General features: G+C 38.4%; 1 protein-coding gene across 2 annotated transcripts in view; it reads left to right on the forward strand.

The window, feature by feature from the left end:
- NR3C2 (nuclear receptor subfamily 3 group C member 2) overlaps positions 1-14,335 on the forward strand; it is a 207,001-nt gene that overhangs the window by 107,154 nt on the left and 85,512 nt on the right. For both annotated transcript variants that reach the window (XM_050327362.1, XM_050327361.1), the window contains one exon: positions 10,813-10,952. In XM_050327362.1, the coding sequence (XP_050183319.1) occupies positions 10,813-10,952 (140 nt within the window). The remainder of the gene's footprint in view (positions 1-10,812; positions 10,953-14,335) is intronic.

The raw sequence follows: 14,335 nt of genomic DNA on the forward strand, positions 1-14,335 counted from the left end.
GTGACAAAATTCACAGGTTGGATTGAGATCTTTATTATTGGAGGAAATCCAATTGCAATACTGTTGGTAAGCATGCTGAGAGCCAGAGAGACTGGGAAGGGAATCACAGAGTATGCTGAGTTGGACCCACAGGGATCATTGAGCCCAACCTTTAGCCCCGCACAGGACCATTCCCGAGAGTCACGTGTGTGCCTGAAGGCTAGATTATGTTTACAGTAGGCACAGGCAGAGGCCATGGGAGGTGTAATTTGCCAAGCAAAAAAGCCACAGTCAGAAAAATGAAGGATTGCTGCATGAGGGCCTGCTTCACCCCTCGCAGAGGCAGGCCACGTGAAGGTCTGCCACAATACCCATTCCTATCCCATTTTTCCTTCTTTTATTTTTTTCCTTATCCCAGCAGCTGATAGATATGAATCCCACATCGATTTTCCTACTTAATGCAAGTGTTGCAGGTTCCTCAAACATCGTGAGTGTTTCTTAGTTACATTGTCTAAAAGTAGCAAAAGCCTATTAAGGGAACAAGAGAGAAACAGTAAAGGAGACAGAAGTGGAAATTACTCTGGCTTTTCTACCTTGTAGTTTTAGGAGGATATTTGGTTTGGTCTTTGGGACCAGGAAGGTAAAGACAAATTTCCAAACTGCCTTAGTGTCTGTGTACCTAGAGCTGCAGGAGTCGTCTTACTTCTTGTATCAAGTGGTAATTGTATGCATTAAAACGCCATGAACAGGTTGAATTTCTTAAAAATGGAATCATGTTAGCAAAAATGAAGCTCTTGCTATTTCAAATAGTGAGTTTAGAAGTGACAGAAGACGTTTCAAAATAATGTGACGATTTCTCTTTTAAAATATCAGAGATGGTGGTAAAATTGGGGTTTGTCTCTTACTGTATCATCTGAAACAAGTGCCAAGCTGGAAACTTGCAGTAAAAAATGTAAGCTCTGTGCCTAACCTTATTAAGGATTATTACTTTTTGATTAGTGAGATCATCTTCGGCAGATTATTTCTTTTTCCAACCTTCCTTTTACAAATATAGACAAAACTCCCTGCATGTAGCAAGATACTTAAGTCTGTTCATACCAGGAATTTCCCTGAAAAGCTTATGCGCTCAAGTCTTATTACTCAATTCTGTGTTGGTAGCTCGTACTAAATAATACTGTGAGATGTCTGTTACCTTTCTTTTTTCCCTACATCCTGCTTATAAAGTTTAGATTAGTGTGCAGACTTGCCTACTTCTATTTTCAGTTCCTATGTGGTATTGTAATTGTAGCAGACGCTGGTACAGTAATGCTAACATGCTTTCAATATCCATACTAATTTTGTCTTGTTGGATGGGGGGCGTAAGGGAGTTGAAAGGCCAAACCCCCATTCCATCCTCCCATTAGATTCTTTCAGCTCAAGTAGTAATTATACATGTTGCCTTTCTAAACCTGTGGGATTGCTCTTATGAGTAAAGGTCTACCATACTGGGGCTATTATGTGACAAGTTGGAAAATAGCCTTTGTTCCCATGGTAACCTTTTTTTTGTGCCTTGGTGCGTTTTTTCCCTATGGTTTCATGGTTGCTCTGGAGGTTTTTCTGTTGTGGTATTTTAATCCCCAGTAGACCATGGATGGCAGTTCAGTTTACTTTTTTTGCTAATATGAAATAATTTAATTTTTTTTAAAATTATTTGATTATGGAACTCTTGTAAACTTTTTATATTGTGTGGTTAGGGCATTAATGGTGTGCTGACTTTCTCTGGAAGCAGATCGTGCACTCAGAAGTTAAAGCAAACATTTTGTAATAGGAAAGTATGTCCAACTGGACCAAACTGCTTCTGTTATAAACTAATATCTTTAATAGAGGTATTCTTTTAGGACTTTTGGGGCCAAGCCCTTGCCCAGTGTACCAGGTAGATTTGTCTCTGCAACAGAATGACATTTCTTAAGGTCATTACTGGTCCATACTCTGGTCATCAATGTCATTTCAGGTTGCTGTAATAAGGGTTTCATAAAATAAACCTTCAAGCAAAGGCAGGTACTTTTAGGAGTTGCTTGTTTAGACTCTGAGGGAAGAAGTTGAAAAAAAAGTAGTGAGCTCTCCTTTGAAATGAGGAGGCTTTTTTAAGAGATACTCTTATTACTTATCAGCATCTCCTTGCTTCTACATCTTCTATGTATATTTTTCTTCTTCCTTGCTTGTTCAGGTTTTTTTTGTCTTACAAGTCTTCAGTAGCGGAAAATACAGTCACACGGTCTTGTCTTGCCTGTATCTCCTCGTGGTAATGATCTCCCACTGGTGCCCCCATCCAGCAGGTGAACCTCGCTTTCATTTTATGCAGCTCAAAATATTGCTGACTGATAAGGCAGCAGAGCCTCACCAGGTAAATGCTACTGTGCTCTCCTAAGAGAGTAACCAAGATGCATATTGGTTCACATATTGACCAATGGTGAAAAATGAGATGGTGCTATGAAAAACTGAATTTTTCAAAGCTATTTGTCTCCTTTTATTTATGGCAGATGGGCAGGTGCAGGAAAAGAAAGAGTTAAATATACTCCCTCCCCCCTCTCAAGTAGACTTTCAATAATTAACTAGATAATTCTCCAGATAAACTGTTCCTGCCTTATCTTGCTATACATAGCAATTTATAATCAGCACCACAAACACCAACATTGCATGCATTTAAACTGCACTAATTCTATAAGTGGACCAAATATGAAAAGTTAGAGCAAATGCACTGTGAGGCTTACTGGTGTTCTCTGGCTTCCAAAGCTGAAGGCTTATTTCTGATAGGAAACTCCCCATCTAGATTAACCATTCAGTTTCAATAGATAACTATATTTATGTTCTAAAAAACCTGCAGAGCAAGTAAATTTTATTTCCCTGGGGCAGTTGGTGCTTGGTACCTTGTGACAGTAGTTAGAAGAGAAAAGAGCATTGCAGAGGAATAGGAGGAGGATGTTATACTTCTCTGTTTACTAAGTCAGTGGGTAAAAATTAGATTTATTTCCCTGGGAGATAAGTTCTCTTCAGTTTCAGTCCACCACAACACACTTTTGTTTATGCTTAAGTTTATATTTTTCTGTAGTCAACAGATTATTTGGAGGTAAAATTTGGATAGCCAGCTATAGTTGCTACCAAAAGATTTCAGGAGAGAAGGTCAAGGAAAAGTCAAGGTTTACAGCTGGATGGAGGAAAATGCTGGGTCCTGTTAGCATCCACTAAGGCAAATGGGAACTGAAGGAGCATAGCACACTTGCTTAATTTTGTAAAATCAACATATGCCTTAAGGTTAAACTAAATACAGGAACCTGTTCATTGGTGACTACAGCACAGAACCCATCAGCTTCTATTTGCTGAATAAACACTGGAATTTAAATGCTTTTTTTAAAATCCTAAGTGCATCTTTTTAGATTTGCTGGGGCTTGAGGGAAAGATTGGAGCCTTTTTTATTAGTGCACATCAGGGTTTGCTTGTTATCATAATTAAAATCCAGGTATGAAAGGTGGTATATGACCCTTAGGCATCGCTAAATAAAGTAACCTAATGTGAAAGCTGGAGTTGCTGAGGAAAGAAACCATCCAAGTTCTCAGTTTGCTTTTTCTTAAATAAATGCAATTTCCTCTCTGATTCCTACATGTTCCATCATCCTAAGCGTTTCCTAAGATTAAATGTAGTATCACAACTACTGAATTTTCTCTTTGTTGTTGTTGGGTTGGTTTTTTGTTTGGTTGGTTTTTTTTAAATTTCTTTAAAATATATTCTCAAATTTGTAAGTGGCAAAATAAGTTTATCTTGGTGAGACAGTGGTCCATTTTATAAAATTATAATGGGAGCCCCTGGTGGTCTGGTGGTTAAGGGCGTGGTGCTGTCACCGCTGAGGCCCGGGTTCGATTCCCGGTCAGGGCCACTCCCGGGCAGATGGAGCTCGTTAGCCCTTAAAGGCAACCCATCTACGTCCTAAGGACCTCGCTGCCACCGTCCAAGCTCGCTTGGCCCCGGCAGATGAACCTTAGGATTAAAGGGTGGGCTCAGTTCCGCGCACACTGTGTCTCACCTAAAAAATCCAATGCGCAGGCTGGAAGGTGTAAAGACCTTCCCCGGATCTTCGCTCGCAAAGACTGGCCATTATTATTATTAGTGGGTAATAGTGAAGTGCAGGTGTAGTTCATCATTAGCTGAAACAAAACAAAGATGAGCAAATGGTTATCTAATGATGAGCTTCAGGATCCTGAAATTTGTGACATTTCAAAAATAATTGATTTATAACACATGAAGATACTATTTTCTAGGTAAATTTTTGTGTCCTTAATTGAATTTCCTGAATATTTTACATTGGAAATGTATTTTCAATTCATATTTTCATTATCTTTGTTATTCTGGTGGAGAGAAGACATTACAGGAAGAACTAATTCTTTCCCTAACCCCTTGCATTACTTATGGACTGATGCAGTACTCCAGATGTCAGAGCAAGCGTGCACTGATTCAAATGTTATGCTTGGCAACTGTCCTACATAATATGCACTAAAGTTCATAGTTAGCTTTCCTAAAATATTTAAACCCTCTTCAAGATTTGAGTCTTAAACTGTTTCTTTGTTTTAATGTTTAGTCTTAAAAACAATAATTTTAACCTTTTTTTAAGGTTGTGGGTATAAGGGTTGGTAGTGGCCATAAGAGTCCTCTTGTTTTACCCAAGGAAACATAATTTCTACATTGCTTTTATAACCTCTGTCTTCATCTCTGTGGGACCAGGATAAAGCCCTGAGAAACTCAGACAGCATTATTTGCAGCTAGCTTATTTAGCAGTTTGCCAAACTTCAGAGGGTAAATGTTGCTCCTCCTGCACACTGGAGTGTTGCTGCTGAGGCTCAGGGGTGGTTTGGTTCCAGTGGTTCTGCCTTAACTCAGCGTTCAGGAGGTCCCACGTGACTGCCTTCTCTTCCAAAAATCTGGTCGTTTCATCTCTGCACCTTTTCACTTCTCTCTGCTTTCTTGGTCTGCTGACAAGAAGATTGGTTCATATACTCTGACATTTAAGAAATACCATTTTCCAGTCTGCTAATCTGCTTTTATTTAAGTACTTATAGGAGAGAGCCAGGATGTCTTCCTGCAGTGAAGCTTTTTGAAAATTTGTGCTACACAAGCAAAAACTGATACTGGTCAAACATTAGTATTGACAATGAAAATGAGCAGCATGGAGCAAAATCTGGGAGATGATGCAAGGCACTGGTGGAGGCTGTGAATAATATTGTTGTGTAGTGGTCAGATAATCTATTGGACATCTTTTTGCCCAGTACAACATTTTCCAAATGACTATTAGAGTTATCTTGGGCAATGAAATTATTGTTTCTATATGTGAATGTGCACAAAAATAACAGAGGTAATGTGAAGAGGATTTGGTTGTACTGTCTACTCTGATGACTGAGTTAATGATGAGTTAAAGAAAGAAGGGTGCTTCAGAGCTTCTAAAAGAACTGACCAGGCAAAAGGAAGCACTTAAGGACATAAGATTATCTGTGGAAACAAGAAAGAATTCAGGGAACTGTTTGGAGGGGGAAGAGAGTATATTTCCAGGGTGGCATTACCTTCAAAATCAGTGTCTTGATTTTAGTGCCAGGTGGCAGGGAGCTGTATTATTGCTCATTGTGGGAGTTGCTTGTCTCCTTGTGCATAAGTGACTGGCCTGCTGCGTGGAGGTTGGTGAAGGCCAGGCCATGTGAGTGTGTTCCTGCAGCAGCACAACTGGCTCTGCAGCTCCTGGGTGGCTCTTGGTCAACTCTTGGCCACCTCCTGACCGTCCAACTCTCCTTGCGTGGGAGAGGTGGGCCCAAGCTCTGGTCCCCGTGCTCAGCCAGACCAACCACATCGTGGTTGTAAAATACCATTTGAAATACATAGGTCTTGTTTTGGGGCCACAGGGAGGTTAATTTCAGGATTTGTGTGTGCAAAGTTAACTATCACGTTTTTGTGTGCCAGTCCCCAGTAGAAGATGACTCTTGCTGGAGGTTATTCCCCTTCAGAAATGAGCTGAGCAGGTAGAAGTAAGCTGCAGGCAGTCTTTGCATCTTGAATATCCTAACTATTCTTCCTCTTTCAGATTGGGGAGTTTTTTCCCTATGGTAAAAATATGATTCTACGATCTCAACTTCTTTTTTCCTTTGTTTTCGCATAACTTTATTTATCAAGGTGTACTCAGGTTCCTTCTGTTTGTTTTACTGCCAGAGAATTTCAATATGAAAAAGAAAAGTCAATGATGTGGAATTAAAAGGGACTCATCTAGATCTCATAATAATAAAAGTACTTGGAACAAATGAGTTTAGAATTCATATTGTGGCTTTATGCTTCTTTGGAGTGCTTTGTTTTATCATCAGAGAGGCATCATTTGTTTAAACTGTGCTCCTGTCTGACATCTGGTTTGAAAAGCATAATAACCTATATAATCAGCTTTTAAAATGCTGGATTATCTGTGTGTTTATTGACTCTTCTTTACAAAATCTGCTATTTCTAATTAATTCTCCATATAACTGTTACTAAAGCCAACTCTCAGACACACAAATGGGCTTGATGGCAATGGCTAGTCAAGGTCAGCATTTGACTGCCAGCATTTGCACTGTTGAGGATCATAAATCAGGCTTATTCTTAATCACATACCCCACAACGTGACAAATGTTAGTGGGACCATCTAAGCAACAATTTTACAAATCATTTAGAAGATACATTTGGCATTGTTAAAATGGTTCATGCTACCCTTGGCTGTAAAAGCATTGTGATAAAATATGTATGCTATGTTAGATCTCTTTTCTTTGAATCCTGCAGAGTTTGTGTGTGTATGGGGGTGGGGGGGAATATGTGTTTGCTTGTTTTTTGCTTTGTATTGGAAATAATGAGAGAGGCATTAAAATAATGTTACCTAATCAACCTATGGAAGCCACTGTCTTCAGAAGGTGAGGATGAGTAGCCAACTCTGTGGCACTATTTTATATTTCTAGTGCTTTCAATTAGGAGTTTATATTGAAAGTAGCTTCCCACCCACAAGGAATGTTCTGGGTCAAGAAAAGTCCATTGTGTGAAAGTTTAAAAAACTCCTGTTAAGTATCAGAGCAATATGTTTTAGGCTCTAATTTGTTTTTGGGCAAACGTGTTAATACAGAGTTTTCACTTGATCTAAATTTTAAGACTTAAACCTGCTATGGCCCACAGATGCCATTAGATTTAGCGTGTCATTCAAATAGATATTTGGCAGTAGGCTAATTACTCTCCAGGGACTCAGTTGTAAAGTTTTTAATCTTTATTTTATGGTATTTGTTCTTATATGGACCAACTCTTGTATATTTCAAAACAGAGAATGACTCAGTTACTTTAGTAACTTTGATTATTGTAACTAAACTTTTCCTCTGGAAAAATCAAACTGAACTCCAGAAAAACAGCTAAAATTAAATTAATGGAGATATCTCTGCTACAGTCAACTGAATTTAACACTGAGGTTTTGCTTATTAAGTGTTACCTGCCTGTAACTTTTCCCAAATGCCAGTTTACATTAGGATTACTTGATAAAAATTCATGGCATGTTGCTGTAGAAAATTAATGCAAAGGAAATATTTAACTTGGAGCATGCATGAAAAGCACTTTCAATGTGGGGGGTTTAGAGTAGTTTTTCTGCCTGTACATACTATAGAATACAGAGCTAAAATGATTAATGAAAGAACTGGTTGAATAAAAGTGATGAATAAATAAAGTGTCATTCTGTGTCATAAAAACTGGATGTCTGGCCTTGAAATAAAGGCTTGATCTCTGGTCAGATCTTGGTGCAGGTCTTGTTCACAGTGGTCAAAAACACTAAGAAAGGGATGGCAACCTGAACCTAGAAAGATTTAGGAGGAGAAAGTATAACTATCCATGTGTACCTTGCTGAGAAATAAAAGCTTCCATGGAGAGCAACCTAACCTGAGGTTTTGCCGTGTCATTTGAGCATGTTTTTTGTACTCAGGCTGTTATTATTTGCAGGTATGTACAAACACCACTCTGCCCTTGTATGAGGTACTATAACAACGTTTTGAATTGGAAAATACTCAGGTATAGCATGGGTGAAAGAGAACATGAGAGAGTTTAAAAACAAGCCAAACATTGTTCATTAGAACACAGTCATAGCTAGAGCTGGCACAGGGTGGAGGAGATTTAAGTACCAACAGCTAATATAAATGCTTCTTTTCAATGAAGTATTTGAGAACTGCTCCATATTGGATACTCCTATTAAATGACAGTACCTCGTTTGTGTTTTAAGCTATTCCAGTTTTAAACTGATTACAAGAATGAGTTAATTGAATTTCATTGCAGAATGTTCAGTTTCCACCTGTGATGATGTGGCTGAGTAGCTGAATGCTACATGCTTTGTATTCAAACTTTGCCTTTCAGTTGCATTCAACTCTTTAGTTTAGAGAAGCGCTGCATAAAATATGCTGTAGGTTACGTCGTAGGTAGGCATTTATTAATAGTCATGGATCAACTGGTGTCTCAGTGTGTCTTTGCTGGCTTTTTTTACCGATTAATTCTGTGTAAGTACAATTTTATAGGGTAGCTTGTATCTAAAAAAAGGCTCTCCCACCTTGTGCAAATCCTACACGACAATTTATTTTCAACTAAAAATAATACATAATTATATATATATGCAGTATGTATATATAGAGAAACATGTGTGTGCGTATATGTATAAAAATAAAAAATCATACACGCTGCTGTGATACCCTGGAAACCTCCATTTCTCTGCAGGATGAACTCTCTAACAAAATTACCTTTGATTTCTTTTTTTTAGATATCAAAAAAATACACTGACCTTTTTCAGGGTGGAAAGACTAGGAAAGTTTTTACTAGTCTTATGAAGAAATGGGAACATGCAACATCAAAATTACAAATCCCCTGAGACATTTTGGTGTTATGTCAGAATTGAAATGTTACCTTCTTCAGCAAAATACTGACATTTGCAATGAAAAAAAAAAAAGAAAAGAAAAGAAATAATTTTCAAGGGTAGTTTTTCAGGTTATTGACATTTTTCTCTAGAAAGCAGATACCTTTTGAAGAATTTTGTTTAATGAGAGGCTTCATTTTTTTTCATGCAGTAGGGAACATGCTGGAGGGAGAAAGTCTTATTCTTTGCCTAAACACATCCGAAGGCAGAGCTGAATACCAGCACAGCCTCGACAAATCCTGGAGAAGTTATCTTTCCTTAGGGTAGATTAATGCAGCATGCACAGGTATGACTGTGACATGAGCTCACAGAACTTATTTTAACATAGATTTGGTGAGCCTTTCTCTCTAACAGATGAGCTAATACCATCACCTAGCAATTATCAAGTAGTGTGATGTTATGTAATGAAAGTATAAATAGCACAAGGACTAAAACTAGTAAATCTAACAGACTAGCGAGCAGACAAGAGCAGGAATACTATTTGGAACATTTTGATTAACATCTGAACACTGTCATTTAAAAAGACATTTAGATTTGATGCTACAGTAAAGCTGTAGGGCAGGAGAGTTGCGGTCCTTCATTTGGAGTGACATTCGAGCTGTGCCTCCTGGATAAATCACTTGGCCTCTGTATACCTCTTTAGAGGAAGTTAGAAATTTGGAAAAAGGCAAGAGCGCATATTTGAAATGTCTTAAGCAAGTTTGTTGTCTTATGTTTGAATTAAGACTACCTGTGCACTTTCCCGATATCTGATGGACAAATAGCCTGTGACTTGCAGTTTGAACTACCCGATTATTTCCTCATCAGAGTCTTTTAGGCTTGTTTTTGTAGTTGTTTGGCAGCGTTCAGAGGGATAATGTGTAAGAAATGTAAGAGGTCATGTTTACCTGGAGAAGAAAGGCTGTGTGGAAGGAGAGACTCTCCCTAGCCCTACGGAGACATGGGAGGGATCCAAAGCTTTCATCTCCTTCAGGATCTGGCATGTTTCTCCAAGCATGCTGATTACACTAGGGTGGCATTTCCAGTTCCTGGGGGAAGAAGGGAGGGAGGAAACTCACGGTATCATGAAATGTGACTTGTTTTTGAAGAGCGCTGTCTTTTAGAGGTGCCAGTGAAAAATACCTCCTAAAGCTACTGTTGGAGAGTTATGGCTTAAGAAGAGCCAACAACAGAAGTGCCCTGTCATTTAAGAAGGTGGTAGATGATTGAAGTGGGGTTTGCAAGGTGTGTCAGTCTGCAAAACTTTGGGATGGTCTGAACCTCCAGTGCTGCTTTTCTGGCACTTACAATCATACAGAAGGGTTTTCTGCACTTGCAGAAAGTAAAAAGACTCCAAAACTCTGTCAGAAGTAATGTGTTAAATTACAGAAATATTAGAAATATTTCAAGGACCACTACAGTGCTAAGCAGAAATATGGACAGGAGAGTGCACTTTGCTGTGTTACTTCATAAAATGGCCTTAGAGGCTTTTGTACAGGTATTCCTTGGCTGTGAAGGCTTCAAACAAACAAAGAAACAAAAGGAAATGTAAAGCTGTCAGGTTGCTGCCAGAGTGGTTCGTTGGTTTATTTGTTGTTTACTTTCAGTTTTAATCATCTGCTACCAGTAAGTTACCATTGCCCTTGTGGGAACTTCTCACATTAACATTGATATATTATGGGTGTTGTGTTAAAACAGACAATAAAAATATTGCACTTACTAATTAAAGCAATTCGTGTATCCAGCCAGGCAGTGCCAGAAAGAGTTGTGGTTTCCTAATTGTTAGGTGCCTTGAGCAATATCCCTGTTATAAATTCTTAATTGAACTTTGTATTATGGCCAGTGTGATTTGAAATATTTATAGCTGTTTTGTTTGATTGTTTTTACTCCAGCTCTTCACTGAGAAGTGTATCAACTGGATCTTCAAGACCTTCCAAAGTGTGTTTGGTGTGTGGAGATGAGGCATCTGGATGTCATTATGGGGTGGTTACGTGTGGCAGCTGTAAAGTTTTCTTCAAGAGAGCAGTAGAAGGTAAGAAAACACAAAATGAAAAAACGTCAACACACACAAAAAAAAGACAAAATATGTTCTGGGTTGGTTTGGTTTTTTTTTTTCCAAAAAAAAAAGAAATACATATACACATATAAATTTTTCTATGTGTCTTCTGCTGTTGATAAAATTATATGTTGTTAACTTGGAAAAAAAAAGTTGAGTGAACTCCAATTAAGTTTGGTATAACTTAGGTAGAATGTGCCAGAGTGTTCTGCAGTGTACGCCTTCTAAAAGATGCATTGTTTTACTTCATGCCACTGCTGAATCAGGCTTCTTCTCCACCACTCCAAGTGGATTTTTCTAATTTTTAGTGCACAAACAGGCAATTGATGTAAACATACTCCTCCTTCTCCTGTACTGGAGGATGAAGACACTTGTCTCATCATGCTTTGGCAGCCTTACGTGACAATGAAGTTCTGGTCTTTCCTGGGCATCTCAGTAGTAGGAAGTTAGGATCACTCAGTAGTGCTATGGGACCTCTGGTAGGTGTTGTCTCTCAGTAACTTGGTTTATCAGGGTGAAAGAAAATGTTTGATCTTTACAGCCTTTGTAAGCCACTTCTTCAGGTGATAAAAATTAAGTTTTTAATATCTGATAAAAAGAGTTCATAACATGCAAAGGAAGTAAAAGCTATGTAGGTTTTTTGAAGTCTTTGCTGATGAGTACATGTTCTTACAACCATGGATGGAGCAAGATATACCTACTTACTGATTTATGTGCATGAAGAAAAACCTAGAAGGAAGCAAATGCACTCTTATTATGATGTCCAGCTTGTGCACTGAGAAGCGTGAGGCAGTGTGTGATGTGATTAATTTCTTTTGTGATCATTAAATCTACTGCTGGTGACAATAAGGATTTAGCTCTTTGTTAAATAGACCTGGAGGGCTTGTACGTCACTGAAGTCAAGACTTTCATGTAATATTTCTCTATCAATCTGTTTATCTATCACTGAAAGTGTCAATGTAATTGAAATGAACCTTCCAAAGTTACAAGGACATGGAAGAGGCTTCCCCCTGCTGAAAGCACTTTCTCTTACAGTTGTGCAATAGCTGACCTTGATGACTTCATTCCCCAACTTCTTCCTTGAGAATTTATTCGTTTGATGTAGCACATGAACTGGAAAACCTTACTTACTGTCACTGAGTGATTTCTTCCATGTGTTTCCATGCCTCATCATGGGTGGGTCTTCAGACATCCATATCTAAGCTAGTCTCTGAGCCATGAGGATTTATGGTGGTGGTGAGGTTTTCCATACAGCTGCATATACTGTGTGAAGTGACAGCACCTTTTGTTATCTTCCTTCTTCCTTTCCTGCCTCCCAGGAAAGTTTTCTTTCCAGTCTTGAATCAGTGTAATTTCAAGGTGCTGTGTATCTACATTTACTGCTTTCCTGTCTTTTAATGTCTATTCTGACATGATGTCCCTATCCAACTTTGTAGGAATTTACGAGAAAGACTATGTTTCCAAGCCTCAGAAGCCAAAATTGTTAGGAAAGGCTCACTCTCTGTGATCAGGCATAAAATTACATTTTTAAAATGTAATTAAAGGTGATCAGTAATTATTGAAAGTTTACAAGGCAAGGGAAAAAAAACTCAAAAAATGAAAGACAAAGCTACCCTCTCATCCCTAAAAATGTATAATGTGTTTAAATTAGCGTACATTTTTTAGAATCATTATATTAACATACATGTTCCTACCAGTGGTATGTGAGCACTGTCTAGACATCTGCTTGGTATGAACATGACTGAGCTCTTGATGCAACTAGTACCATTGCTGTTGTGCAAACACTGAAGTTTTGTCTTGGCTTGTACTTTTATGTGTTTATGTGTGTGTGTGTATATATATATATATATGCTTAGAAGTACGTTGTAGGGTATTAGCCACAAAAGAACATAGCAAAAAAGTAATATACATTTTGGCTTCAAATATCCTGAGACTGTAAATATGACTAAAAGTTTGTGGAGGTAGTTTTGTGAAAACAAGTTTATTGTGGAGTCATAAATTTTTCAGTAAGGAACATGACTAGCAAAACGCCCTAGTCTGAGGTTTCCTGATTGAAAGTAAATATTTGTAGTAATTATTCTGTGTCATGTCAGGAGGATATTTTTAAAACTATGGTAGTGCAGAGCATGGTAGAAATAAATAAATAAATCAATCAATCAAAGTGGAAGACCTACTTTAAATGTAGATCCTGGGCATACATGTCTCAGCACTGAGATAAAGTTGTGTTCTTTACCAAAGGTGGCAAAAGTTGTAGTCTTTAAAAAATGCCCCCCTCTTCCAATTGTTGTTTAATACAGTACCTACAGCTGGTGGCATTTTCACAGAACCACAGAATGGCTGAGGTTGAAAGGAACCTCTGAAGGTCATCTACACAGCCCCCCTGCTCCAGCAGGACCACTTAGAACCAGTTGCCCAGGGCTGTGTCCAGCTGACCTTTGAATATCCCCAAGGATAGAAACTCCACAATGACTCTGGGCAATCTCTGCCAGGAATTGGTCATCCTCACCGTAGAAGTGTTCCCTGGTGTACAGCTGGACCATCCTGTGTTGCAGTTTGTGCCCTTTTTGAATGGAGCAACTCCTCCTTTGGTCGTTGGTTCCTACTGATTAAATGAAAGCTTTATTTAGTTTAATTTAGAGAGTTACATACTGATAGTTCTTCAAAAGAGGCAGTGGGATGGAAATCATGGGAGAGAGCACATGTGTTCAGGTGGAAGGAGGAGAAGAAGTAATGTAGTTGAAGATGTCCCTGCTCTTTGCAAGGACCTTTAAAGGTGCATTCCAACTCAGTCATTCTGTGAGTCTATGAAGTGGGGAGACAAATTGTATCAAAAAGCATGGGAACAGAGAGAAGGGGGTTTTGGAGAGGGGGACCCCTGCACACTATCCCGTTCTTTGGGTCTTGGCTAGAATTGCTAACGTTGTCAGCCCACCTTGAACAGCTTTTGAGTGCCAATTCCTCTGTGCTCCTTTGAAATATTGTAAAACCAGAGGGATTAGAACAGAAAATAGCAACTGTATTGGAATTTAAACCCAAGAAACTAATAAGAAACACAAGAACAAAGAGACTACAACTTGCATTTCCAATTAGAAATCTGGTAATTGTATTCCCAGTTAATCATATCTTGGAACTTGCAGGAAATGTCTAATGAATTTATGAGAAGGAGAGCTGTAGACCAAAAAAGTATTAATATGGGTTTATTGGTGAAATTTCAAAAGTAATTTCAGACAGAATTAATTACAAGGCTGTAAATTATCTAAGTACAAGTTTTGGTATTAAGTAGGCATGGACTTTTTGCTGACTGACTTGACGAACAGGAGTCTGATCTCAAGCAAAGTGATTTTGTCATTAACGTAAAT

This window comes from Myiozetetes cayanensis, unplaced genomic scaffold, assembly GCF_022539395.1.
Source record: "Myiozetetes cayanensis isolate MyiCay16 unplaced genomic scaffold, myiCay2020 scf33, whole genome shotgun sequence".
NCBI lineage: Eukaryota > Metazoa > Chordata > Aves > Passeriformes > Tyrannidae > Myiozetetes > Myiozetetes cayanensis.